Raw genomic sequence first — 27,680 nt, 5'->3', positions numbered from 1 at the left:
CTTTAAGGCAGTAGGAACATTTTATGCATGAAAAGCACCTTTACAACACCTTTAATGCACTGCAGGACTTTATGCATGGGCTTAGACATGGTTGGGAGGTTTACTTTTTAAATGTATTCCACTACAGATTACAGAATACATGCTGTAAAATGTAATTAATAACATATTTCGTTAGATTACTCAAGGTCAGTAACATATTATAAATACTTTGGATTACTTCTTCAGCACTGGTAGATTTTTTCATTTGTTTTGACTCTATAAACTCTCCCAGTACAGTAAGACAAAATGTTAAATACATTCTCTGATTTTTACAATAAAACAATACAAAAATTATAATCAAGAATAACATTTTTGCCCTAATATCAAAGGTCTTACTAGAAAAAAGAAATTTTGATTTTACGTGTTTTTTCTTGATATAATTAATATGATCTTGTCTGGTAACATGTGCATGTAAAATGGCTAGAAATAGCATTTTAGTTTAGCGTAAAGCTGACAGTTAGGTTTATTTCTATTTCTTCTGGTCCAAACTTGCTTTAAATCAATTCTCCGTCTGCTTGTATGAATGTACTACATCATAAGAAAGTGTTTCACCGCTGTTCAAATGCACTTTAGATCGCATCATTTATATGTATAAATGTTTTCCATCTGAAAGGACTAAATATTAAATGAAACAAATGACAATAAAATGCAAAGTAATCTCTTCAGTAATCAAAATACTTTTTGAATGTAACAGTATACTAAATAACAATTATTCAAATTGTAACTCTAGTGTAATACAGTTACTTATATTTTGTATTTAAATACATAATCCCATTACATGTATTAAGTTACTCCCCAACCCTGGCCGTAGAATACGCAGGGGATGCGGGAGACATGTACCCCTCACTTTTAATGAAACCAAAGTTCGTCCCCCGTGCTTGTTCACAGGGCGTATGTGTTTACATTGTGTCTTTCAAACAGCAAATGTATAAATGCAAAAGATAAAATTCACTTGTCAATCATGAAATTAATTAATAAAAAAATATATATTGATTGAGAGCTTATATATTTATGTTCATCTTGCGCAAATAATTCTGCCCCCTCACTTTTGAAATGATTGCTATTCCCCTGACTACCTGCGAACTTGTGAAATAATTTATGTAATATACACAAGTAAAGAAAACTTGATTTTAAACAAATGTGGATTTTTATTGCAAGGTGTTAATTATCGTGGACACAGAACCACTAAATGTTGACAACATAAGAATATCTTCATCTTTCATCTTTGGGAATCAACTACAATTTAACAGTCAATATTTCAGTCACATTCTGGTTTAACCTTGCCGCACAATAGGGGGCGCCAGATATATAACAGTTAGTAGTGTAGGGTCTCTGGTCTTCAGCCAAAAACAGTTTGAGGTTCAATTGGATTATACCTTTGGATTTTCTCCCCAGAACTTCATATCATATACGTCCACTTTGTTTGGCAGGGTGCAGTACATGTTTTGGAAGTATATTGCTGTATAGTTGACAGGGCAGAGGTCTCAGACCGCTAAGAGATAGGTTCAACAGTCAGCCTGTGCTGTCTTCTTGCAGGTTCATGAAATTGTGGTTCCAGCATGGTGACAGACTCAGGACAAGGAAGAGATGTAGAGTTCTAGTGAGGTGTGCTACTATGTGAGTTGGGCCTTATGAGCTATCTTGGGAGTAGAAAATGTGGTAGATCTGGTCATTGAAGATGCCTGCATAGGTGCTTACAGCACTGACTGTTTCATCATACAGGTTCCTTGAGGAGGGGAAAATGATTTGTCAGAGTGAAAAAGATGACTATGAGTTTTGTTCTCCTATGCTACCAAAAGTTCTATATACTGAGCAAATTTCAGGTTGTCATGAACAAAAAAGTCATTGTGCAAGGTTTGTACCTGTTGCCCTGCTGGAAAAAGAAGCTAAAACCAAACAAAGCTGGTTGTTTTTCTCCCCGCCAGTTCAGGCTGAACAATTGGCTTGTTTTAGAGAGGTTTCTCTGCAAAGATGTTAGCTAGTCATAATAGTGGCCTTGTATATTGAAGTCTTAAATGGACAGTTCACCCAAAAATGTTAATTCTCTCATCATTTACTTTACCTTCATACCATCCCAGAGGTGTATGACCAGTGGTTAAATTGGCTTTTGTAGGGAGGGGGAGCCCTTATTTACCGTGAATGGTCATCATTCAAAATCCCGCCGTAAAATGACTTGTTTTTTACACCAAAGGGGCTCTTTTTCCAGTATTAATGTGTAAGGTAGGGTTGAGTAGTTATTCAAACAAAGACAAATACTTTACAATTCACTTATTTTATTATAATTTTTTATCTTGAATGTTAACAGGCAGGCAACGGATTTCACCCTCGTAAAATGTATGAAAGGAACATGTTTGAAAATATTGCAAGCCAGAGACGAATATGTAAATGTATTTTTTATTTGTACAATTTAGAAACGTTGAAGTCCCTTCGCACCTGTATGTAAATGTAACTCTTGCAGTAATTATTTATCATATTCATGCAGCCTGTGTTATTCTGTTGAGTGTTGAAAAACCATCGAGGAGAAACGCATCACGACACTTTTAGCATGTAAACGGGTAAAGAAAAAAAAGAGTAAACTCGCCCGCTTTGCGAGAAACATTAAACGTTCTATAAAGTTTTTTTTATTATTATTAGTAAAACTGTATAACAAATTAACAGGGAAGTAGAGTTGGAAAAAAAAAATTATAATCTCCACCTTTATTGAGGTTTGTAATGCCTGATAGAAAAGTATCTATCTTTGTAGCGCAATACAATACTTTAGGCAGTGGCGGCTTGTCAATAGAGGGTGCTGGGGCGCCGCCCCCATCAAAATTCCAGAAATATACATGAATACAAAAATTATATAAAAATGGAAATAAAAATAAAAAAAATTAAATAATTTACTCGTACAATCTGCAGGCTGGTAGTAAGAGCCTCAGCATTTAATAAAAACTGGCTTTAATCGGTTAACTATTTTCTATGTTTTTCAATATGTTTCATGCGGTTTAATGGGCGAGGGATGCCGGACAAATGGATGTCTATCTGAGTCATTAAATTTTCGGGCAGCATGTGACCTGAAGCTGGTCTCTAATTGGTTTCTTAAAGATTCTCCTCCGGGCGCAGGTCGCTGCGTCCCTGGCGAATCAGAATTGGATACATGTTATTTTATCCAATCTGATTGGTTCTCGTTACCTGTCATTCAACTTAATGCTCTATGCTCTGCGAGTGTGCAGGCGACTCTGCCAAAACTTTGCTAGGATGATCACTTTCGCAGAGATAATGGCAGCAGCTAAACCAAACTCTGTCACTGATTTACAAAAAAAAGCAGTTCGCTAAAAAAAAAAAAAAAAAAAAAAAACATTGGTGAGCAAAGGAGTGGTTCTTGTCCAATACAGATGCGCCGGGCGCTCAGTCCAGTAGAGTGTAAAAGAATCGCAGCAGAGGTGAGTTTGTTATAGAAATTAGTCAAATTACCAATTTACATTATTGTTGTGCTGCAGAGATGTCCTGCCCACATATCATATTCTACAGACTCAAGAAAACATTTTTGTTTGGTATAAATGCTTACAAAAATTATAATTTTAATATTATACAACAGCATCCCAAAAATAATAAATTGGCAACATAAAAATAAATGATTAAATGAAATATATAGCCACCAAAAACTACTGTCTTGTATGGGACAAAAACTCAAATGGCTCTATTTTTATTCTGAAAGTCATTGCAACTGTGACAACTAGTGGCCTACTCCAGGTTACTACCTTACATTTATACATATATATATTTAATTAACTCTATAGGTCTGTGACACCATCCTGGGACACACTAGGGAGCGTTTCTCCTTCACAGACCACCTTGTCTGTGCCACCTTGTTGCAGGGGGACAGGTTTGATGAGTACAAGGATACCTTTCCTGAAGATGCATTGAGCAGCACCATGAAAGCATACCCGATGCTCAGTGGAAGCAAGCTGAAGACAGAGCTCAGTCTCATCTACAGCAAGGAAGAATTCAAAGCCTGCCATGGTGCTGTGGACCTATTCCAGCTGTTTCAAATCAAATCAAATCAAAGTTTATGGAGAATAATCTCGAAGAAGTCTTTTCCTAAACTGTGACTCTCCTAAAAGTTCTCATTACCACACCCATGACCACGGCTGAAGCTGAGAGGTGCTTCTCAACCTTGATAAGAATAAAAACGTTTCTCAGAAACACCATGACCCAGGAGAGGCTGAATGCACTGGCATTGCTCTCCATGGGAAAGAGACTTGTTACTGAGATGACTGACTTTAATCAGAGAGTCATTGAGAAATTTGCTGGCCAGAAAGAAAGGAGAGCAAAATTTATGTTCAAGTAGTCAACATGCTTTTTGGTACTGCTTTGTATTTATTTTCGGCCACAAAAAAAGCCCCAAATAATTATCACCAGCCGCCACTGACTTTAGGCAATTGCAGAATAGTCCCATTAGTCACAGATACACTTCAGAAAATTGAGTACACAACTATTTCTGGCCTTAAAAGTTACAAAAACCAAATCAATGCAGAACATTGTATCTCAAAAGCATTACAATGTGGCCCCCCCCCATGCACTACTTAAAACCCGATGTGGCCCCTTTACCAAAATAGTTAAAAATATTAATAATTACACACATCACCTTTACCAATTTGTTTCAGGATTTTACAGTAAAAGGAACTGTTATATTTTGACAAAATATTTCAGTTTCAAATGAAATAATCTAAAGGTAAAATTTATTAGACATCAACAGTGGCAGTTTAAAGTTTCAAGATGTGTTTCAGCTAGTATTTATTTTTCATAAATACATATATTTATTATTATTATTACTATTATTTAAGACTAGCACACTGACCTATAATGAGGAGCCTTTCCTTCTGTGTAATATGTGTATAAATATTAGGTAACAAATGGGATATTAATGGGCTCATATAAGTACAGAGAGGAGCAGTCTGGCGTCACTGTCGTGCACCTACATTATATGCAAACTGTTAAAAATCAATATATTACTTTAAATGCTCACGCAGCTGATGTTATTCTTCATTTAGTAGTTCATTTAACATGTAAACTAACATGCTTTAGTTATATAACATGTTCTAGCTACATGCTATTTTTATATTCGATCGCTCTAGCCTTAGCTGGATTCCATGGTAACGTCGCTGTCTTAGAATAGTGACAGTTTTCCCTTGATGGTTGTGGGCGGGGTGCTGAACCAGCGATTAATGCATTTATGACGTCTGATAATTCCATGTAGCCTGGGTGTCTCTGTGTAGTCTTGCTAATTATTCAGTCTCATATGCCATGTATTTGCCAGGAGTCAGGAGATGAAAAATAATTTAAGTGGAATAACAATATTTGGTGCTGAAGGAGACGGAGCTGAACTCCGGCAGGGTGTGTTGTGGACCTGAGGAGGCGGAGCTGCACTCCGGTGCGCTCTGGCCCAATTTAACCTCTGTGTATGACTATATTTCTTCAGCAGAACTCAAACAATAATTTTTCGAAAAATATTTCAGCTCAGCAGATCCATACAATCCCAATTCCCATAAAGGAAAATCCCATAAAGGAAACATAAAAGTAATCCATATGATTCCAATGTTTAAATCCATATCTTCTGAAGCAGTATAATAGGTGTGGGTGTGAAACAGAACAATATTTAAGTAATTTTTACTCTAAAACTCCACTTTATTTTTCACTTTCAATTGTGAAACTTTCCACATGTGACTTTCAAATGTAAAAATTAAGTTTAGACGGTGAAAGTGGAGATTTAGAGTAAAAAAATTACTTAAATTTGTATATGTTTCACACCAACACCTATTGCCTCCGAAGATATGGATTTAACCAATGTTTTACTTTATGTGATTTTTGGAGCTATAAAGGTCTAATCACCATTCACTTGCATTGTGAGGACCTACAGAGTTTAAATATTCTTCTAAAAATATTTTTTGTGTTCTACTGAAGAAAGAAAGTCATACACATCTGGGATGGTATGTGGGTGAGGAAATTCCCTTTATAGGGAAAAGCACACAAAAAACTGAATGTTTCAGATATAGGGTCAGAGACAGGGTGAAAAAACATAATATAATACTACATTATGAATGTTTATTTTTTTGTAAATATTTTTTTTACTAATATTATGAGAAAACCTCAAGGAAAATAATAATAATAATTAAAAAAAAATGCATGACATGACCCCTTTAAATCAGGTAATACCAGCAAACCATCTTATTCAGGTTAAAAAAAAATATCAGCAAGGTTAAGCAATGGTCAAAGGAATTTGTACATTTTCACTTACTTTGCTTTCTCTTCCAGTTTATAGTCCTTGATGGTCTCTACATAACCACTGGCAGTGTCAACACTCATGTCATAATAGAACTTCAGGGTGTCCACCACACTGGCAATGGTTCCCTTTTCCTCCTCAGCCTGTCTGGGCATACGGAAGCTCTCCGCTTCTGCGGGGGCAGTAGTAAGTTCAGTGCTCAGGTCATGCAGGCAAATTGAAACATTTGTAAATAATGGGTCCTTTTCATATTTTCGGCCCATTGTACAAAGGGGCCACAGTTTGTTCCTGGCAGGCAGCAGATGCCCTAACCCCACCCCACCTTAATCCGAACCTAATGGAGCATGTAAGGCTGAGGAGCCCGCCAGGAACAATGTATGGTACCTTTCTTCATTATTCCATCATTAAATAATTGGGTTTGGAACACGGAAGTATTGACCCTTTGATCCAGCAGCAAAAGGAAGAAATAAAAAACATAACGTTTTCTCGACTTTCTTTAAGAGGAAAATAAAAATTATTTTTCAAAAAAGTTTTTCAATGAAGCTGTTTACTGTGGATATTTAAAACATACAGTAATTATAGTATGATTTTCTGCAAAAGTGCTTTGAAATAATGTGTATTTTCAAAATTGCTATTTAAATAAAAACTTGACTTGAGGAGATAAATGCCACATTTACTGTCACTACCTCAGCAGCTGTATTTGAAACTACATCACTATAGTGTCAACTTCTTTTAATTAATTACACAATGTTATAAATGTACACTAAATAATGATACAAATTTAAATATAAAAACGTTTGCAGGATTTACATGGCTAAATAAGGTGTCACTATGTGAAAAGGCTCAATAATAGACCAGTTGAGTGCATGCATGTGTACATACCCAGAGCAAGGACAACAATGAGCACTGTGATAGCCAGTAGCTTGTTCATAGTGACAGGCAGATCTGATGGAATTAATAAAACAGTAATCAGATGATGGGTGCACAGTAGCGAAAATATAAATTTGACCACAAGGGGCAGTAATTGATTCCTTGTGACAATTTGAACTCCAGTGCATACTAGTTATTTCATCCGTTCAGTAGCCAAATACATGCTCTAATGTTACATGATGGGTTTTACTTGGTTAGAAAGCATCTGCCTATTGCATAAATGAAAATAAAACTAGTCACACCAGTACACTAAGTACACTAAAAGGCTCTGTTCCATATGTCATGTTGGAGCCTACTTAGGGAATGCTCAAATCATATGAAGATAACAAATCTGTATGCTATCTTCATATTATATCTGCAGTGATATTAAAACTTGCATATGATAAATGTTGCAATAACTTTAAAGTCCACCATTCAGACATATGCCATGTGCATTTTAGGAATTCAGCAGGTTGATGGAGTCCTCCATAGCTGCTTAGCAATCAAGCATAATAAATCTGTCCTATTACCTAAAAATGTTTATTATGCATTTTCACTCTTAAATACAAGTAGGGAAAATATGGCTGTACTCACAGTTTCTCCTCAGCAGAAAGTGTGTCAGAATGCTCAGCAGCAAAAAATCTTATATATGGGTGCAGAGGTATTTACCTGATAACCCAAGGGCCAAAGTGCAACCCTCTCAGATAATTGTGTGAGAGTGTCTGTATTTGACTGGGGGTAGGTTGCAAGATCACCATTATGCCACAAATGCTGTTGATTTAGTTTAACTTGTATTAAATCCAGAATTTTCCTTAAACACAACGGTGCACAAATAATCTGATGTAAACAAGCTGACGTGTCTATGGTGAACTAAAAAGAGATTACCTGTTAAACAAATATGGCTCTTCACAAAAAGTGGCAAAGAGATTGATCACTTTTAAACTAGCAGACTTTCTGTCTATTGCTGAGTTCGATCAACAGTTTTTCATCCAAGACTAAGGGGGGGTTTGTTTCTGTGCTTGCTAATATGATAATACATGGTGATAACGTGTTTTGTAATCTGCACCCTATCCACCACCTCTAGACAGATAAATACAGGCAGTCCCTTGTTTTGTGCAATTGAACTTCCACACGTTTCCAGATAAAGTCCTAAGTCTGTTTCACCATAGACACGTCAGCTTGTTTACATCAGATTATTTGTGCACCGTTGTGTTTATGGAAAATTCTGGATTCAATACAAGTTAAACTCAATCAACAGCATTTGTGGCATAATGGTGATTACCACTGAATTTGTTTTTGATTCCTCCCTCCTTTTCTTAAAAAAAAATACAAAAAAGAAATAAAAGAAGCAAAAATAGACGTTACATTAAAGACACTTACAATGGAAGTAAATGGGGACATATTTTGGAGGGTTTCAAAGCAGATATTTGAAGGTTATAACTTCATGAAAGCATTTCCATTATTCTTCTATTAAAACTTGTGAATTATTTGAGCTGTAAAGGTGTTTACATTGTAATGTTTGTTGGATGACATTGTCATGTCATGGCAAGTTGTACAATTGAGATAACTTTACACAGAAAAGGTTAGTCAGTGATTTTATCACACTAAAATTATTTTAACATGCATCTTGTGGCTATACTTAAACAGTGAGCATTTCCACATTTACGAATTGTCCCCATTCAGTTACTGTACATTGTAAGTGCCTCACTACCCAGAGTTTTTCTCTTTTTTTTTTTTAAGGACGGGCAACTTGAAAGTAATTAACATTATGCCGTGCGTGTGTGTGTGTGTGTGTGTGTGTGTGTGTGAGAGAGAGAGAGAGAGAGAGAGAGAGAGAGAGGGAAGGAGGGAGAGAGAGAGAGAGAGAGTGCAGGAAATGGAAGTGGAGCGTAGTTCTAGCGGGAAGACCAGCAGGTGTACATCACAACATTAGCTGGGTAACTCCTAGCCAATCGCATGTAAGCCAATGCTTTATATGTCCGCTCACAATCTATCACATTGCTGTTTCGGTGTGCTAACACTGCAACCTCCACCTCCCCACCACCACCAGTTGAGCCCTGTCCCGCAGGGGGGTAGGCTCCTCGCCCCTGCCTCCTATCTCCGGCAGGACATGACGGTTCCGGGTACAGCTCCCTCGGACTGCTGGACGGGGCCTATGCCAAAGAGAGAGACATCACCTCCCGTTTTACATCTATCAAATAAATGGCATCTCAAACTTCACTCAAGCCTGCGTGTCTTCCCGATAGAAATGTAAATACTTCGTGTAGTTCAACCAGTCTGAGAAGTTACTTCTTAACGTTCACCCATATGAAACTCAGCATAGGTTCATACAGTATTTACATTTTTGATATGTTAGCTCAGTGGTACTAAAACATTTTGACCATAAGGCTCCCCATTTTACAAGAAAACATTCAAAGCCCTTTTTCAAACATTTTACAAAGAGACGCTAGACGTGTCAGTAAAACAAAAAAAGAGTCCAGAACTGTGTGTTCTTCAATAAAACCAACAGGTATTGAGGGGATGAATTAAAGCAATATGATTTACATGTTTTAAATCTTGATTTATTTTTTATTTTCATTATTAATGTTGAAATGTAAAAAATAAAAAAAAATAAAAAAAAATCTGACTTATGTAAAATAATTTTAAGTAATCTTGTGGCCACTGTGAAATATTGCAGAGGCCCTCCAAAGGGCCCTGTCCCCCTGGTTGAGAACTAGGTCAGCTAAAAATGGGTTAGTCATTACACTCACTGCAGAAAAAAGACTCTTGCACACTTGGGGTCAATATTACAATAATTTCAATAAACAATTGTATGGCCCGCGAATAATTTTGTAAATACTTGAATGGCCCCCACTCATGCAATATATAGTTACTGCTACTGCAAAAATAACACCATTACCTAATTATGCATAAATTTAATTTGTTTTCTTGGTAACACTTTACAACAAGGTTCCATTCGTTAACGTTAGTTAATGCATAGAGTATCATGAACAAACAATAAACAATATAATATTACAGGATTTATTCACATTTTAATAAATTAGTTAGTTAATAAAAATACAATTGTTCATCGTTAGTTCATAGTGCATTAACATATGTTAACAAATACAACTTTTTATTTTTAAAAGAAATTAGTATGTTGAAATTAACATTAACTAAGATTACTAAATTACTATACCGTATTATTCCCATATTAAACAATTACAGCTCTGGCCACTAGGGGAAACCACCTCCCCGATTCTGGCCTAGATAAGAATCTGTTATTGGGATTGTTTCTTTATTTTTATTTAATTTCTTCTTTTAGGAACTCCACAGTTCATTGTTGATGATTATGCTGAAGAGTGAAATGTCTGTGAGAACACTGACTCTTTGGTTCTGTAATAGACAAATTCTATAAATTATGTTGTTGAAATTGATCAATTCAATTTTGATATCTTAATTTTTCTATGTCAAATAATTTTGTCCTTTTTTACTCTTTTTTGTTTGATTGTTTGTTTGTTTGTTTGTTTGTTTTTCAGTACACATTCAACCTAAATTTAAGCATTCTCAAAGTCTTTGGAGAGTTTGCTTAATCCAGAGTTTTTTATTTTGAATGAGTCTTGTTGTTTCCTTATGATTCTCACAAAAATCACATAATTCTCTATTAATACTGGATTGGATGTTATTCTTTCCTGCATTGAACAGAACAGTATCAAATACACAGATACAATATATACATGCGAAAAACTGGTACTGACACAATAGCTATGCTGGACACAAAGCCACATATCAAGCATATATAGATTTTGATTGAAGTAATGACAATGCATGAAGTACTGTATGTTTACATATAAAACATAACTAGCTTGGGCACATCTTGACTGATCTTCCTTGTCTCACAGAGTCAGTGGTTAACAAGCTCTAATTCTCCTGAGGCAGGACAGTATCCAACACTGGCTTGATGTTGGTGATTGCTTTGTCCAGGTATTCGCCGATGTAGGGGCGCAGATATTGGCCGTAAGCACCAAGAGCAGCCATACGGGCCTTGTCCACAACAGGCTCGAGCTCAGTTGCCAGACCACTGGAAGAACCACACAAAATACAACAGTTTTATTTAGACATAACAGCTGGACTGAATGACAGCTAAATGAAATGAATGAAGGGGTAGGGTTGTTATCAAGGAGAATCTGTTGGAATTACTGAATGGAACTGGATGGTCAAGGAGATGATGACAGAGAGTCATAAACACAGAGATTAAATATGGAGAACAATTAGAGGCTGGAATGGGGATAAGCGAGGTGAGGGATTGTTGAAGATATGAGGAGAACACAGTGTGTAATGCTTACTTGAGAATCTTGATGGTGCTATCCACTCTTGGGCTTTTCGATAATTCCACAAAGTACTCCTTGGTTGTTCCACCTGCGGGTGTGTTCTCTAACATTGGTTCAACAGCAGCTATGAACTTTTGATAAGCATTGAGAATCCTCTTATAGAAAACTGCCTTAAGACCCTCATATTTCTCCACCAACTCCTTCTCGGGCTCGGGGTAATTCTGTGCATATACACACACTGACACTAAAAGAGAAAGGTAGAAAAGACATCTACCTTCAGAATGATATTAATGTACACAATTCCCTACTAAATCAGCATGGCTGCCCACCAGTTGAGGCACTGGTCAAATCTTGGTTAGGTCAAGTCTGGAATTGGGCCAGATAAAGTTCTGAACATGTAGTATATCTATGTGGGCATCTGCTAAAAAACTGTTCACCTCAACATGGTTATTTGGTGAGACGCAGTCAAATCCTCAGTCTGTCTTTTAACTTACATATGATTGGCATAATTAATAAATGACTTACCCTCAACTCTCTATATTGATATTACAATTAGTTTTAATTATATCGTAGTCACTTAGTCACAGAGTTTCACTGAGCTATGTCTGCCTAAAACATTCCCTCTGATTTTCTCAGAATCTTAAATGATGAGCAAATAGAGATGATCAGGCTACATGCCCTCTGTTGTTCAGTTGTGCACCAGTTAAAAAGGACCAGACATCCTTGTATTTTTCAAGAATCCAAGAACTGGTATATTACCTTGGAGTGCGAGGATGAGGGCTAATGTCAGCTTCATCTGAGATAAGAGAAAGAAATTTAGACATGACACTCTTGCAGAACATCACTTGAAGTACTCTACAAAAAGTAGTTTGAAAATCACCTGTTTGTAACTGTAATAGTCTTGTCATTTGGGATATTTAAATGCACACGCAAATACCAACCTAATGATCATTATAATACTGAGGATAAATTGTCATGTAGTATTTTTCTTATGCAATAGTTGCAATATGCAGTGTTCTGCAAAATGAGATATTTAGTGATGCATTGTTAGAGGTGTAATTCCTTAATGTAAATGCATGCATGATTAGAAGCGTGTAGTCGAGACTCACTTTACCTTGTGCTAGTGAGATGCCTGTAGAGAGAAATAAGGGACTGAAGTCAACTTCATCAGCTGAGTCTGCAGTATATATTGTCTGCCTTCCATCCCTATATCTGTCTGACCATTTGACCAAACAAACGTCATTGCGCACACACACACACACACAGTCACACTTGTGCTGCATGCATACACACACCCACACACATGGACCTACTGATCCTACAGGGCAAACATGCACACACTGGTTTGCCCACTCAAAGTCCAGTGTGTGTGTGTGTGTGTGCGCGCGTGTTTTTGTGATTTACGAGGACAATTTTGTAAGTTACAAATTAGTAATTACAAGGGTATTATGCTATAAATGTGATTTATGAGGACATTTCTAGTGTCCCCATAATTCAAATCGCTTAAAAATCATACTAAACAATGTTTTATTGAAAATGTAAAAATGCAGAAAGTTTTCTGTGATGATTAGGTTTAGGGGTTGTGTTAGGTTTAGAGGATAGAATCTATAGTTTGTACAGTATAAAAGTCATTATGTCTATGGAAAGTCCTCATAATGATAGGTAGACCAACATGTGTGTGTCTGTGTGTGTGTGTGCATGTGTTTTTAAAAGGCAGTAGAGGATACTTGAAATCACTCATTGAAGATGTTCAAATTCTCTGTTAGACCACAGTAAATTTTAATTAAACTTGCATTAAAGATGACAGAATATGCATCATTTTGTAACGATGACCTAAACTTAATTATTTTTAAGTGTTATTTTGTTGTCCTCTTATGTAAAAAGATAAGATACAGGCCTACATAACATATTCATTCTTTTATAATATATCTATTCAATATATGAATGCACTTTTTAAGACTCAAAATTCTCAACAAAAAAACAATTCCACTCTGCTCAATCATCCATTTCCCTTTTTTAAATATACAAATGAATGTGCAACTTTTCCACAGCATATTCAGCACAAAAATTACTGATTGTGCTTAAGTTGGACAGCTTGTTTATTTTTTTGCAAGAGTGCCAGAATCCATATTATTGACATTGATGTACATAAACTAATAAGAGTGGAGCAAAGGCTGTTCAAAGGTTGTAAAAAGCTTTCCAAATGCCAAATGGACCGGGTCAGATCCATTAATCTTTCGACTTTGGAACATTACGTGTCTAATCTAGAACCTGTGGACCTTTTTTATATTTCTTTGTTTTTGTTTTTTTCTTTTTTGATTAATTTAAATATAATTGTTTTCCCAAACATATATCACTTCTTCATTTCATTTTTTCATTAAGATTCTGAAATCCATATCTCTGTTGTGATATTTCTTAGTTTGATGTTCACAGGAAACATATAAAAATAGAATTATGAATAAAGTTTCAGTTTTAAATTATGTCTACCATATGCATGGGTGTCTATATATTTTTTTCTTCCATTTTTGTTAAGTTGTGCTGTATTGCAATGGCATGACAACAATGAATGTCTAGTTTGAAGTCTGGTTTAACTCTACCACACTAACATAGGCCTACTGAAAACTTATACTAAGTCTGCTCTTCTTCATTTTTTTTATTTATGTTTTTTACAAAGTTATCTTGGACTGTTTGAAGTATATCAGGTCGATCTGACACACTGTCTTTGAGTCTCTCCCAGGGAAGTTGCTCTGTCTTTAGCCCGCTCCTTGTAAGAGTCAGCTACAGGCTTGATATGTTCCTCATAGTACAAGCACTGCCACAGCAATGCCAACATTTAGAACTTTAACCTATGTCTACAGACATAGACACAAACAAAATGTAAATCAATATGTCCACAAACAAAATAGGAATGTACTGCACAGTTATCTGGGTGTATTGTCCTCTGAGACTAGATGCAATTTGGTATTTTCTTTTTTAAACAAATTGTACAGAGCTGTACCTGTACGTCTGCTTTGCCCTTTCTAAAACACAAGCAGTGTCTTCTTCTGGATCAGGAGTGGACAAAGGATTGGCCGTTATAATAAATGCTAAGTACCATAGATGTAAATTATTTAGAAATATGTTGCAGGATACAGAAATTTCTGTTAAGGTTTGTCGATGCATATCATCATAAAATAATAAAATATGTGTCATGCCCAGAACAAAAAGCATTAGTCTGGACATCTATAGAACAATAAAATTAATTAGTTAGTTGGTGCTGATAGATTTCAAACAATTGCTCACATATACAACAGTGGGTAGACCAAGACCTGAATACATTATATGCATGTGTGTAGTAAATTTGTACCTTTAAAGTTTACTGTTGTGGTTTTTTTTTTTTATGTTTTTGTGCTGAGGTTGTCTCAGGTTCCATCAATTTTATTTGATAAGTGAAAACATGCTGCAGTAGTATTTGAATCAATTCACAGATCACACATCATTTTTATGCAAGCGCTACCTACTGTTTACTGAAACATGTAGAAAATAAATTAATTAACAGATTTGCAGAGAAGTGATACAATTATTTTTTCCACAAATAATAAAAGTTTACATTCATAATGACATTTTTTGTGCAGTAGTTGTGCAGCGATGTGCAAAGATTTAGCTGTTTTTGGGGTGTCCACTTAGGTGAACCACTAGCAACCAAGGTGGGATGGGGCCATGTGATTTTCTATCTTTCTCCATTTATCTATCAATCTTTCTTCATCAGTTCTTGCAATGAAATTGCAATTATTTTTCTATTATTATTTTTTTTAGATTTGTTCCCTTTCTGATTGGAGCTAATATGCAGTATTGTTATCAATATTCATAGTTAAGTGTTATGAGCATACAGAAGTAGTTATTGACAATGAATCAAGCATAGATGTGCAGCAAAGAATTCTAGAGATCTACATAGATATTAGATTACTATATTTGAATGATTCCTGTGACCAGTTGCAATCATTTAATTTGCTGTCAGCTCAAATGAAAAGGTTTCAACCTTGATCCATTGAGGCACTGAACAGCAAAGAAAGATTGCATTTATTGCTTTTAGACCTGCGAAATTCTATAATGGGATGTAATTCTTGGAAAAGGGGTCATATGGTCATTCACCTCACTGCTGAACTGGAGAGGTTGACATCAGGAGTGTACGGATCATTAACCGTGAACAAACAGTGACTTTAATCTCATGTGGCCTGACAGAGGAAGCTCTTTGACCTCTTATTTGCATTTAACTGTGCATATATTTATGTATATATATCGATTGACCCATGTTAATGCTGTGTGCATTTTAGGGTGTGCTTATATAATGTTTTTATTGTTTTTTATTTTTGTGAAAAATAACTACCACCAAAAATGTAACAAACAATTTCATGTTTCATATTTCTGTCGATACAAATCATTTGAATTCAAATAATGGATTCATAATTATTCCATATTCAGTTAATATTTTATATTACATTACCTTGAAATTTTGGTTCATGTGAATAAAACAATGCAGCAAGAACGTGGTACTTTTTTCACTGTTTATTCTATTGAAGAAAAAAAAAATCAGATTTTTAGATTTCCAAAATTTTACAGAATATTTAACATAGCATCTCACAAAAACCATAAACTATTGTACAGATTACACAAAAGTCACACCGATCATAACAGCATGAATTGTAACAATTGTGCCAGCTGGCACAAAAGAGTTGGGTGATATCAGGTAGTCTGTGATTGCAGGGATAACGGGACAACAGTTGTCATTTTAATTGAAGCCCTCACCCAGCTTCTGCTTCATCTTCTCAAACTGCTCAGTAAACCAGTTCCTGCCAAGACAAAAACAATTGACATTTAAAAAAAAAAAAATAACACAACAGGAACACCTTAAAAATTTTGTTTTATAAATATGCAGTGTGTGTGTGTGTGTGTGTGTGTGTGTGTGTGTGCGTGCGTGCGTGCGTGCGTGCGTGCGTGCGTGTGTGTGTGTGTGTGCGCGCGCGCGCATCATGATCTTACTTAGTTTTGACAGCGAACTCGCTCTGTTCAAACTGCTCGAAGGCGTTCTTGGTCTTCTCTGTCAGGTCCCCTGCGATATCTTTCACCTGGGTGTGGAAGTTGGCAAAGCGCTGCTCCAGTGTGGGCTCCTCCTGGGCCTCTGTTTAAATTTTAAGTTGTAAATTGTGCATGTGGATCTATGATGTATGGCTGTAAAACTGCATTATAGCTACTGAAGCCTGTTTCTGAGAATATTCATCAATACACATTAGTCAATGTGAGAGCGAGAAGGGACAGATGTTTTACCTGTGTGTGCAGCAAGCACAAGCATCAACACGGCTGCAGCTAGGAACAGTTTCATCTTGCCGGTCTTTCCTGTAACAGAAAATATAACTCCTTTAGAATGCCGAAGACCAAGCACAATCATCATTTCGAGCGCTTTGGGGTTATTTTTTTTTTTTAATAAATTCGTAGAAATAATCGCAAGTATCCTCATACGTCAGCACCAGGTGGTGTGGACAGCTTTTTTCGTTCGCCATTTGAAAAACTTTGAAATAGCCTATTCATTTTTAAAGAACGATCTACTTACTGAATACAATAGCATACGAAAATTAGTAGGCCTTTAAGTGTTGTAAAACGTTGGGGTTTTGTTATACGTTGTAATAAGCTATTTTTTTAAAACATTTCCCAGCAGGCAATATGTGCAATTTTGATCCGATTTTTTTATTCATTTAACAAGAAAAGGCTACTTAAAAAAAAAAAAATGAATAAATAAATAAATAAAACCTTTGCACGTTAGCGACGATGCCAAATCATTACACCTAGATGTCGCCAATATACTGCTTAACATGAATTACTTGTTGGACATTAGGAATTAAAGTTTTATAGTTTTCCCAGTTCGCTATGTAGCTACACCGTTTAAAATAGAAAATATTAACAGTTTGGAAATAATTTATCAAAACAAGTAAGCTTTAAAATATGATAGAAGTGGTCATACCTTTGTTGTAGCCCTCAAGGGAATTCAGTTGAGATTGTAATGCTCCACAGATGGATTGGCCCTATATAGCGGCATCGAGCTGACGTAGTGCGATAACATTACCTCTGACCTATCAAGACCTCCTGCGTATTTCACTGTTGTCCTTATTTGCGTGCTCTGTCATGTCGCAAACATCAGAGTTGCTCAAATGGCTAAAGTAAAGTAAATATGTTTTTAGTGGTGATTAAACACGGTTTGCCTTAATTCTTGTATTTTCCAGGGGTTTTTATCAGATATTCTTGGGTAGTCACATAAAGGATGTAGCCACAGTGGAACCCAGTATCAGTAACCTTTGAAACAACATCAGTTACAAATAAAAGAGTACTGTTACAAAACAGCAGATAGGCCTATTCTGTTTATCTGGTAAACTGATGCCATGGATAGTACAACGTCCATTCATTATCGGGGATTTAAAAGCAAATATACCATTCTGTGATGTAATCTCAATTTTAGTTGTTAATCGTGAATTAAAAACAGACTTTTATCAGTCTTAAAGTACTATTGTGTATTAGTTTTCAATGCAGACAGCACATTTGTCATGAGCCATGGAGCCCCAACATTTTGGGCTTTATCATTATAATGACACTGATAAACTCCACAGCTATTTACCCTGTTAGCCACACCATAAAATTAGATAGAGATAGAGATAATTAATTTTTTGCTGGTTTTACTGGGGAGGACCATCATGCATCAGTTGCAGCTAAATTCATTTTTGAGCTGCACACCCTCAGAAACCAATTACTGCCTTAATGTACTTCAGTCACAGTACTTTTATTTTCTTATGCTCATAATGTCATGTTAAATGCTTATTTTATTTTACATTGTATAGTGTATATTGTTATTATAGTTTTTATTTTATTTGATTCATTACCTGGCACCTTATTTTAATTCTATCTTATCATTATTATTTGTCTTGTCATTATCTGTTTTGGGTATTAATGCTTTGGCAATATTGTATGTAAACACAATCATGCCAATAAAGTACTTTTAAATAGAAAATTGATATGGGTAAATTGAAGTTTATCTGAGCATTGTTACATAAGTTTTTCAGTCAGAGTCCCCGATGCTTCCTCCAAGCACAACAGACATGTAAGAGTGTGGTTACATCTGATCGGCTGCTTTGTTACCACATTTGGATTTTGATGGATCTAGGTCACCTAGGTGATTATATCTAATAACCTTGAATGACCCAATCTCATGCACACTATAGCCTTCCTAATTGTGTTCAATTCCACATACTGTATCATAGAACAATAGGACCTACTCATGTTAATATATGCTGAGTATAATAACTCCAAAACAACACCCTCGTAAGAGTCAAATATGCTATAAATGTCAAATACAAAATAATTTGGATAGTGTTTTAATTCACTTTTATGCTGCAGGATTGGAGAGGTAGTAAATGTCTCAGAATTATCTAATTTTAATATGAAATATAGGCATATTGGAATAATAAATGTTAAATTGGCTCTAAAATGTTGTACATTTTACAGTACAGTAAGCTCACAATGACTGAGTTGCAATTTTGTGACGCAAAAGTTCTACTCAGTGCATTATTTACTGTAATATACACACACAAAAAAGAATATATATATATATATATATATATATATATATATATATATATATATATATATATATATATATATATATATATATATATATAAGCCTATTTTTAAGATTAACATTAAAACATTTTTACTTCAAATTGAATTGTGTAAAAAAAAATTACAAAAACAATAAAAAGTTATTTTTTTATTTATTTAGTTTGATGGAATTTTATAATAAAACTGAAATGCATGAATCCTAAAATAAATATTTGAGGCACACACAAAATTCACTGTGGGCAGCTTGAAAACATATTGGTCAAGACCGACACACAAACTCACACAACAGTTGTTGTTGAGCAATGACCTGAACTGTTTTTTTTTTTTTCTTTATCTCTAGTTAAAAATATATCTGTTTTTTTGTTTTATTTTTTTGTTTTTGCATTATTACATGCTTTCTTTTACTCTGGCACATCCATTAAAAGACTTCATCTTTAAAGGAATTGCTGACAGTTAAAATCTGATAGCTTAAAAAGTGTTGAAAGTGTCTAGACACAAAAGAGGGGAAGTGAGGTTCTGTGCAAATGAGGACATTTTTTATATGGCACCAAACAAAGAGGCATTGAACTGACATTACCTCTGGTCACATCTGAATATTTAAAGTCGGTGGGGGGTGAAATGTTTCTTTTATGACTGTTAACTGCCTTCTTTCCAGCACCTTTTATTTTAAAGCCATTCAGACAATCTGAAGTTGCCAACTGCTTATTGCCTTCCTGGTCATGCATGCATAATTTACCATCTCTTTTTCTTTTAGATTCATCTAGTTAAAGATGGCCCATATCTTTTCTTGATGGATCAAGAATAGTTCTATCAGCTTGTCTGGACAATAGCTTGCTGTGCCATTACAGATTCTTTCTGTTAGAGCTTGTAAGACGTCTGTGTCAGACAAGCAGAGGCGGGACCCAAACGCAGAGTTAAAAAATAAGGACATTTATTTTTACTAAAGCATAAACAAACACAAACTCCCACAATGGGGAAAAACAATAAATGTAAAATACCCCGAAGGGGAAAATTAATCCAGGCTGGGGTAGGGGAAACAGGACAACATGACAGACCGGACATAACAGGGAAGGGATCGTGAGCAGGACCGAAATAAGACAGACTGAAGAGCGCATGGCAGGGAATAGAAGCGAATCTGTGCGCCCACACAAAAATAGACAGCGAAACACAAGACAGGTGTTGTCCTGTCAGACATAAACCCAGACTGACACAGTGACAGGACTGTGACAGTCTGGGCCTTCTGTTATGTTCTGAAGCATTTACATGTTATTCGGGGTTATTTTCTGCCAGACACTTGTATGCATGCAATCAGGACACAATTTGTTTTTTAATAAAAGTGTTGAATGTTGCTGTATCCCTGTTTCACCAAATGCATATCAGCTGATCCACTCAGCTAAGACTACAACAGACCATTTAAGGAGTAAAGCTCAGTTTGGTTATGCAATCTTTTTCTTTCTTTCTTCTTTCAAATTTGTATTAAGTTATTATTAGTTAACATATTTAGAACTCATGTCAAACTACAGGGGCTAAAACAGTTACGCCTAAATTGTGATGATAACTTGAAATTATATAGGTAAAAAGAGTGAGGAAGGGTGTACAAGGGTGTATGTTTGGCAGTAGTGCTATTCAGGTTTTTATTTAAAAAACAATTTTTACTTCTTCGTTTGCACTCTCAGAGCAGTGTGCACAGTTATGTTTTTGTTATTCAGATGCACATTACAAGTGTGAATACAAGTAAGAGAGCAGAGAAAGAACACTATAACAAGGGGCACAGCATGTTCCTTTATATAGCAGACCTGGAGGCATCGAATGGAATTTGGGAGCAAATCTCAACACGTCTTCCTTGAGATTCAAAATAGCAAAAAGAGATATAGAGTTATTAGAATAGTAGTGTGAGAACAGGGCCTTTGATCTTGAGGAAAAGCCAAGTTACATGGACCTGATAGTTTCAGAAGGAGTTTTGTTCTAAAAACCGATGATAAATGGATCCTTCCACTATCCGCATAAAAACAAGGCCTAGAAGGACATGTGAAAATCTGTATGTTCTGAGCTGAGATTGTTGAGATGTGGAAAGAAACATATTTGTTTTGTTCAAGGCAGAGGTGAGCACATGCTTTTTTTGCTGTATTCATTCTTTTTTTCTTGTTAATACATCTCTAATCTGATATTTTTGTTAATTATTTTTTTATTCATTAAAATTAAATTAGCTGACTTGAAGATTTGTGCCTTCTTCAGTTTATCCTTCTTCAGTGTTCATGTCCAGCATGTCAGGCGGGTGCTTCAGCGACTGCTAGAGAACTGGCTGTTTGTTAAGGTGAAGTGTTCTTTTCATGCGCAATTGTTTACGTTCCTGGGGTTCATTGTCTCGTCTGAAGGAGTGCACATGGATCCGGTTAAGAATTAACCAGATTCCCGCAAATCCTTGCCAAGGTTTCTGGGTTAACCAATTTTTGTCGCTGTTTTATTCGAAACTACAGCCAGCTTGCCGCGACTCAAGAGCTGTTCTATCGCAACGCTCGTCATCGGACTGGAAGATGCATCTGTACGCCTTTTTCTTGAATTGCCAGCTGTCAGATTGGCCTTGGGTGAGTGGCGCCACTGGTTAGAGGGTTTAGGGGTACCTTTCGTGGTCTAGAATGACCATAAACATTTGTTTTATATTTGTGGAGCAAAGCGGTTAAATTTCAGACAGGCTCGTTGGGCACAATTTTTTATGTGCTTTGATTTCGTCCTGCCGTATCATCTCTATAAATGTTAAGCCCGATGCCTTGTCACAGTGTTTTGAAATCGTGACCTCAACCGCCCCTCCGGACACAATTCTACCCACCTCTCGTGTGGTGGGCATGGTGTTCTGGGATGTAGAGGCTAAAGTACGATCACCGAGTGCCCAACAGGTCTGTTATTTGCTCCGCGATAAGTCCAGACACATGTCCTCTGGTGGGGCTACTCGTCCAACGTTGTCTGCCATCCAGGGGCTGCTTGTACCCAGGCGCTCATTAGACAGCGATTCTGGAGGCCTTCACTAGCACAGGACATTCACCGGTTCATTGCCCAATTTGTGCATCTAGCAACAAAGCTGGGCTCCTCCAAACGCTTTCAGTCCCGTCGAGACCCTGGTCCCACATAGCCATGGATTTTGTCAGAGTTTTTATTCCCTTTGAAGTCTGTGATGACTGACTTGGAGTGGTGGTGGCGTAGTGGCTAAAGCACAGGGCTGTTAATCAGAAGGTCACAGGTTCTAACCCCATGGCCAGCACCATTGTGTCCTTGAGCAAGACACTTAACTCCAGGTTGCTCCAGGGGAATTGTCCCTGTAATAATTGCACTGTAAGTCGCTTTGGATAAAAGTGTCTGCCAAATGCATAAATGTAAATGATGATATTAAATCCCTACCACAAGCTTCTAGAGTCGGTGGTGTTAAACTGTCCTTCAATCTTGTCCCTGCACTTATGTTTGGCTGCTCTGATAGGGCATAACTGGCTTGTTTAAAATATAAAAAATATACAATAAAGAGTGGAGGTCCACGCATTTAGTGTCGCCCGAACATTGTTATTAATCCACAGTTTCTGGTTAGGGTAGATCCATATTGTTTTGGTCAGCACTATATCATCTATGCACTTCCTGATGAAACACATTATGGTATCTGTGTAGACCTCGATGTCGTCATCAGAGGTGGACCGGACATCTCTCAGTCATTTGCCAGTAGAATGCTGGGTAGCAGGGTTGGATTTGTGCGACGACTTAGTCTGACGAGAACGCGGGCTCTCCTTACCCTTTTCTGGCTGCGTTTCTGCAGCTGGGCTGCCCGGACAAAGGGCTCCGATGGGCATCTTCATCATGGTAACATTTCTGGGAACGCCAAGTGGCGTCCCTAAAGGGGGAGGGTACTTTTACGGTGAATCTGCCGGTTTGTCCCATTGTGTTTACGTTCTCTTCATGAGTTTCAGGTGCTGCTGGCACACAGATTCAGCAGTTCCATGGGAATCCTGGTTGTTTCCATGGGAATGCTGATCATGCCAATTTTCAGCTGATGCGCAGCTCCTGACCATGGTTTGTTTTCTGCCTATATTTACCCCACTCTGTTTCGGGTTCATTGCTAGATTGTTGTTGTTGTGTGTTTAGTTACTCATCACTCTCTCTCTGACCTAGTTGGTCCCATTACATGTTTTCTGTATTGGTTGCCAGTCTTTGCCGGAGCGCACAGATTGTGGTTACCTTCCTGTTGGCTGCATCGCTCGCCTTGATGCTTCACCTAAGTATTCGTCATCAGTTACCCCTCTATACTGCTCTGCTCTTTACACTACCACAATGCACACAAACCTACGAACACACTATCTTCCAGAGGATTTCTTGCGGATCTGATCATCACACTACCATGATGCACACAAACCTATGAACACACTATCCTCCAGAAGATTTCTTGCGGATCTGTGCTCCACACTACCACAGCGCACACAAACCTATGAACACACTCTCCATCTCCACACTGCATTCAGTGCCAGGTCTCCATCACGCTTTGTCAGCTCTGCTGTGTTTCAATTACAATCAAGTCTGTTACTTTGCTTCCACACTTGGATCTCTGGTCTCATCCTTGACACACATAACTTGATGAGTCTTACACATTCTCTTTGGTTGCAGTTTATATTTTAATTCCACAAAATTACTTTTGCCTCTGTAATGTTATTAATGTTATTACATTTATGTTACCCATGTGAACACAAACTGATGCAATAGACATGCCAATTAATAACTTGGAGGGACACAAAGTGTGGTATTAAACCTAATTGATTTTGTTATGGCTGAGGAGCCAAAATGTGTTTATACAAAATATCATAAAATGTATATGTAAGTCTTGCCTACATAAGTCCTATTGTAAGCGCAAAAGGAGGAAGATAGATGTGTGACATTTACAGTAGATGAATTGAGAAATGGGGGGAGTGAGAGGATGTTTAGAATATATTCACCCGCATAAGTTCCGGACTCTTAATACAACCTCATATCCATAGTTGTACAAAGTTACAGAGTCCGTGTTTCAGCCTGACTGATATCTTTGCCTGTTATTTAAATTCTAATTCAGATTACATGCCAATAGACAGAAATAAGCAAAAAGACAGTTTGATTATTATTGAAGTGTATTGACTGCCTGTTTATGCATTTTGTAATTTATTGTGCAGTGTATTACAAATATGCTGATAATATATATATATATATAATTTGGGAAAGCATTTAACTATAATAGGTTTCTGTTTCTTTTGTCTGGGAATTATTATACTGGATTGTTGTATATAAGCCTAATATTGGCATTTAACTATTTGAGAAGTTGACATGTCCTGCAGTGTGACATGCAATGATCCATCTAAAGCTATTTTAAACAAAATGCAGATTTTTGGTTTAGATTTGTAATGCATGTAGCTTAACCCCATATGATTTGAGAGGTTGCATTGAATATTTGTACTTAAAAAAGTTTAAAAAATTAAATAAGAAGAAAGAAAAAAGGGGGTAACACTTTACAATAAGGTTTCATTTGTAAACTTAAGTTAATGTATTAGGTATAAACAAACAGTTAACAAGATATTTTTTACAGCATTTATTAATCTTTTAAAAATGCAACAGTTCATTGTTAGTTCATAGTGTATTAACTAATGAAACAAATACAACTTTTTTTTGTTTATTAGAATTTAAATGCTGTAAAAGTGATGTTCAATGTTAGTTGATCTTAATTAATGTTGTTAACTAATGTTAACAAATGGAACCTTAAGTGTTACCCCAAAAAAAGTCCTTAAAAACTGTGAAGAACTAAAGAAACTTTACAGTACCGAAGAATCAAATCAGAAATTTGTTGTGTAGTTGGACACAGATTTATTGCAAACACATTCAAAAAGTTCACACACAAAAAGTAAACAAGCATTTATTTGAGTTGTGGCTAACAAAGCTCATCTTCTGAGAGTTCAGCAGTTAAAAACTTTTTGTTGTTGGTTTACAGTTATTTTGAATAATGTCAGGTTCGCCCCACTAACTAGGAAACATTACCTCTTTAATAACTTCCAAGACAGTTGATTCATAAAATTGCTCAACTGTATCCTAACGAAAGACATTTAATATAAGGATATCCTCAGACAGTAGGTTAATACAGAGTAAATGAACATGTTGAGTACAGTTATTATTTTGTCCAATATTGGACAGCACTACCAATTCAGGTCCAGCTCTTAACACTCCCATTAAATGAAAAAATTTCAGTAAAGAAACCTTCCATTCTATCTTTGCTACTTTTTATGTTTGGTGTTAACGGTAGATTGTTCTAACTGTACAGTGTACAGAGTTCTTAAGCTTGACTGGGAAGAGCTGCTGAGGCCTCCTTGATCTTGTCCATGACGACCTGCAGCTGCTCACGGATCTTTTCAGAGTATGGGGTGAGGAGGCTTGTCAACTCCTCCATGCGTCCCTCTAGTGAGGTACGCAGGGACTCAGCGGTCTGCTCCAGCTTCTCTTTCAGTGCACCAGCCTGAACTTCCAGCTGCTCGCTTACCTCCTGTGCCTGGGTCTTCACCAAATCAGAAATGGTGCCCAATTTTTGGTTGGCACCCTCTTGGACCTGGCTTAGGTAGGGCTCTAAGCGCTCCTTCACGGCATCAGCATTCTGGGAAGCACGAGACTGCATCTCTTCCAAGTAGGTAGCCACGGTGCTGCAAGAATTGAAAAAGAAGATTAATTGATATAGTCAAAAATCATCCAGAGAATGCTAAACTATACCTGTTGGAATTTCGACCACTTGCAAAACACTGAAGCACCTAAAAAAAACATTCAGACTTACTTGCGGATCTCCTCTGTGTCCTTGTTCAAGCGCTTCTTCAGTTTGCGAGTGTAGGTGTTCACACGGTTCTTCACATCATCAGCGTTCTGCTCCATCATAGTTTTCAGCTCTTGCAGGTACTGAGTGGAGCGCTCCTTGGCATTGGTCATGTCAGTCTCCAGTTTGGTAGTCAAGAGCTGGAGATCCTTGCTCAGCTGACCAGTTGCATCAGAGGCATATGGAGCTATCTGGGTTTGAAGATTGTCACTGTAGGAGCCCAGCTCAGCCATCGTGTCACTAATCAGGGTGCTGTAAAAACAATGCATTGTACAGGCCATGCACAGAAAATGTGAAAAGATGAATGTGTGTTGTTTTAGTAATTTTTGTTTTTTGCAGAATGCTTTACTAAGTGGTCAAAATGGTGGTGTTTTTTTAGAAGACAGGGTTTCTGAACAATGTTGACTTACTCAAGCTCTCTGCTAAGCTGGGAGCTCTTGATGTTTTGCACCACACCATCAGCATGTGAGTTGAGTTCTGCCACATACTGCCAGAATTGGTCCACCATCTCCTCCCATCTGGGTTGGGTGGCATCAGCCTGAAACAGGACACGAGCATGGCAGCCTGCAAAGGGGTGCAAATGAGACTGTAAACTTTGTTTTCATACTAAATTATTCACAATTGTGTGCAATATATGACAAATGAGAATTACACTTTGCAGTTAATTAAGTGATGATGCTGGTAAAGATGCTCTACAAACATAAATGTCCAATCTTGCAAATTACTAATTCAGTATTTCAGTACAGATGTAAAAATAATGCCTGATTGTGCAGTGCTTTATTTCATACCAGTAATTACTGCCAGAGCAAGGATCACAACCAGAGCCCGCATTTTGATGGAAATACAAGTATACCTAAAGAAAATGTAAAAGAAGAAAAATCTTTACATCTTAAAAATGGCAGAGAAAATAGATCACATGTATAGATTTGAATCTCTATAGTTCTTAATTGACCAAAACGTAATTTATCATTCAACTGAGACTCTAAACTACAGTGAAAGACTTTTAATATTAACAATGTAAAGTTTCTTCACATAGCCTACTTTAATAATGCTAACATCAAACATTTCAGTCCTGACACTGTTCCATAAAAAATACCATCAGTAAATATACACAAACTGACATCTGGAAATCTTGATTAACGATCTTCTAGCCTATAAAAACTAATTTAATCGTTTAAATGTTCAGAGACCTTAGAAGTACTTTTTATTAGTTTTTTTTACAATCAAATGCCAGAATCTTGCACATATAATAAAGATTAACAGTAACAAGTTACCTCAATAGATTAGAGCGAGTTCTCCTGAGAAGCCTGAATTTCTCCGTGTAGAGAGAGAAGGGATGCCAGCTCTTTTATATAGTCCCGGGACGTGCCCGCTGCATTCACAATCGCTGCCACGTGATTTCGCCTTTGTTCTGAACTCAGGCATCATCCCACGCGTCACTGCAGCATGTGTGCGAAGTCCGCATCTTTTTACACCAGTTGGAGATACATTACGCAATTTTAATTAATCCTTTAAAAGCTTTTGAGGGTATATCACCCCTCACATCGTGCTAAAGAATTGCTGATGTAGGTTCTGCCTCTCTTGCTATGCAGTGCAAGAGTTTAAATCTGAAGAGATTAAATAACAGACATTTTTGCATGCCTTTTATAATTTATAACGATTCAAAACTTTA

At 36.7% G+C, this 27,680-nt stretch overlaps 3 protein-coding genes across 4 annotated transcripts in view; all 3 read right to left on the bottom strand.

Annotated features, from left to right (window-relative positions):
• The window catches only part of LOC127657918 (apolipoprotein C-II-like), a 28,870-nt gene extending 20,977 nt beyond the window's left edge, over positions 1 to 7,893 (bottom strand). Inside the window, exons 1-4 of one of the 2 annotated variants that reach the window (XM_052146912.1) lie at positions 7,805 to 7,880; positions 7,184 to 7,246; positions 6,317 to 6,473; positions 1,164 to 1,765 (exon numbers count right to left, since the gene is read on the bottom strand). In XM_052146912.1, the coding sequence (XP_052002872.1) occupies positions 1,669 to 1,765; positions 6,317 to 6,473; positions 7,184 to 7,232 (303 nt within the window). In that variant the 5' untranslated portion in view covers positions 7,233 to 7,246; positions 7,805 to 7,880 and the 3' untranslated portion in view covers positions 1,164 to 1,668. Of the gene's footprint in view, positions 1 to 1,163; positions 1,766 to 6,316; positions 6,474 to 7,183; positions 7,247 to 7,804 lie in introns of those variants that run through there. The other variant, XM_052146911.1, reaches the window with a different exon arrangement.
• Positions 7,894 to 16,050: 8,157 nt separating this feature from the next.
• LOC127658221 (apolipoprotein C-I-like) lies at positions 16,051 to 17,611 on the bottom strand. The gene is made up of 4 exons (XM_052147393.1): positions 17,516 to 17,611; positions 16,825 to 16,893; positions 16,540 to 16,678; positions 16,051 to 16,349 (listed from the first exon to the last, which is right to left on the bottom strand). Exons 2-4 carry the CDS (start codon positions 16,877 to 16,879, stop codon positions 16,289 to 16,291), a joined length of 255 nt encoding a protein of 84 aa, XP_052003353.1. The 5' UTR covers positions 16,880 to 16,893; positions 17,516 to 17,611; the 3' UTR covers positions 16,051 to 16,288.
• A 7,432-nt stretch (positions 17,612 to 25,043) lies between these two features.
• LOC127658295 (apolipoprotein Eb) lies at positions 25,044 to 27,385 on the bottom strand. Its single transcript, XM_052147506.1, has 5 exons — positions 27,283 to 27,385; positions 26,797 to 26,861; positions 26,419 to 26,572; positions 25,973 to 26,260; positions 25,044 to 25,844 (listed from the first exon to the last, which is right to left on the bottom strand). The coding sequence occupies exons 2-5, from the start codon at positions 26,837 to 26,839 to the stop codon at positions 25,484 to 25,486; spliced, it is 846 nt and encodes a 281-aa protein (XP_052003466.1). The 5' UTR covers positions 26,840 to 26,861; positions 27,283 to 27,385; the 3' UTR covers positions 25,044 to 25,483.
• Positions 27,386 to 27,680: the final 295 nt, after the last annotated feature.

The sequence above is a fragment of the Xyrauchen texanus genome, chromosome 17, assembly GCF_025860055.1.
Source record: "Xyrauchen texanus isolate HMW12.3.18 chromosome 17, RBS_HiC_50CHRs, whole genome shotgun sequence".
Taxonomy (NCBI): Eukaryota; Metazoa; Chordata; class Actinopteri; order Cypriniformes; family Catostomidae; genus Xyrauchen; species Xyrauchen texanus.
The sequence above is the reverse complement of the archived record's forward strand: the minus strand, read 5'-3'. Positions and strand labels throughout refer to the sequence as shown.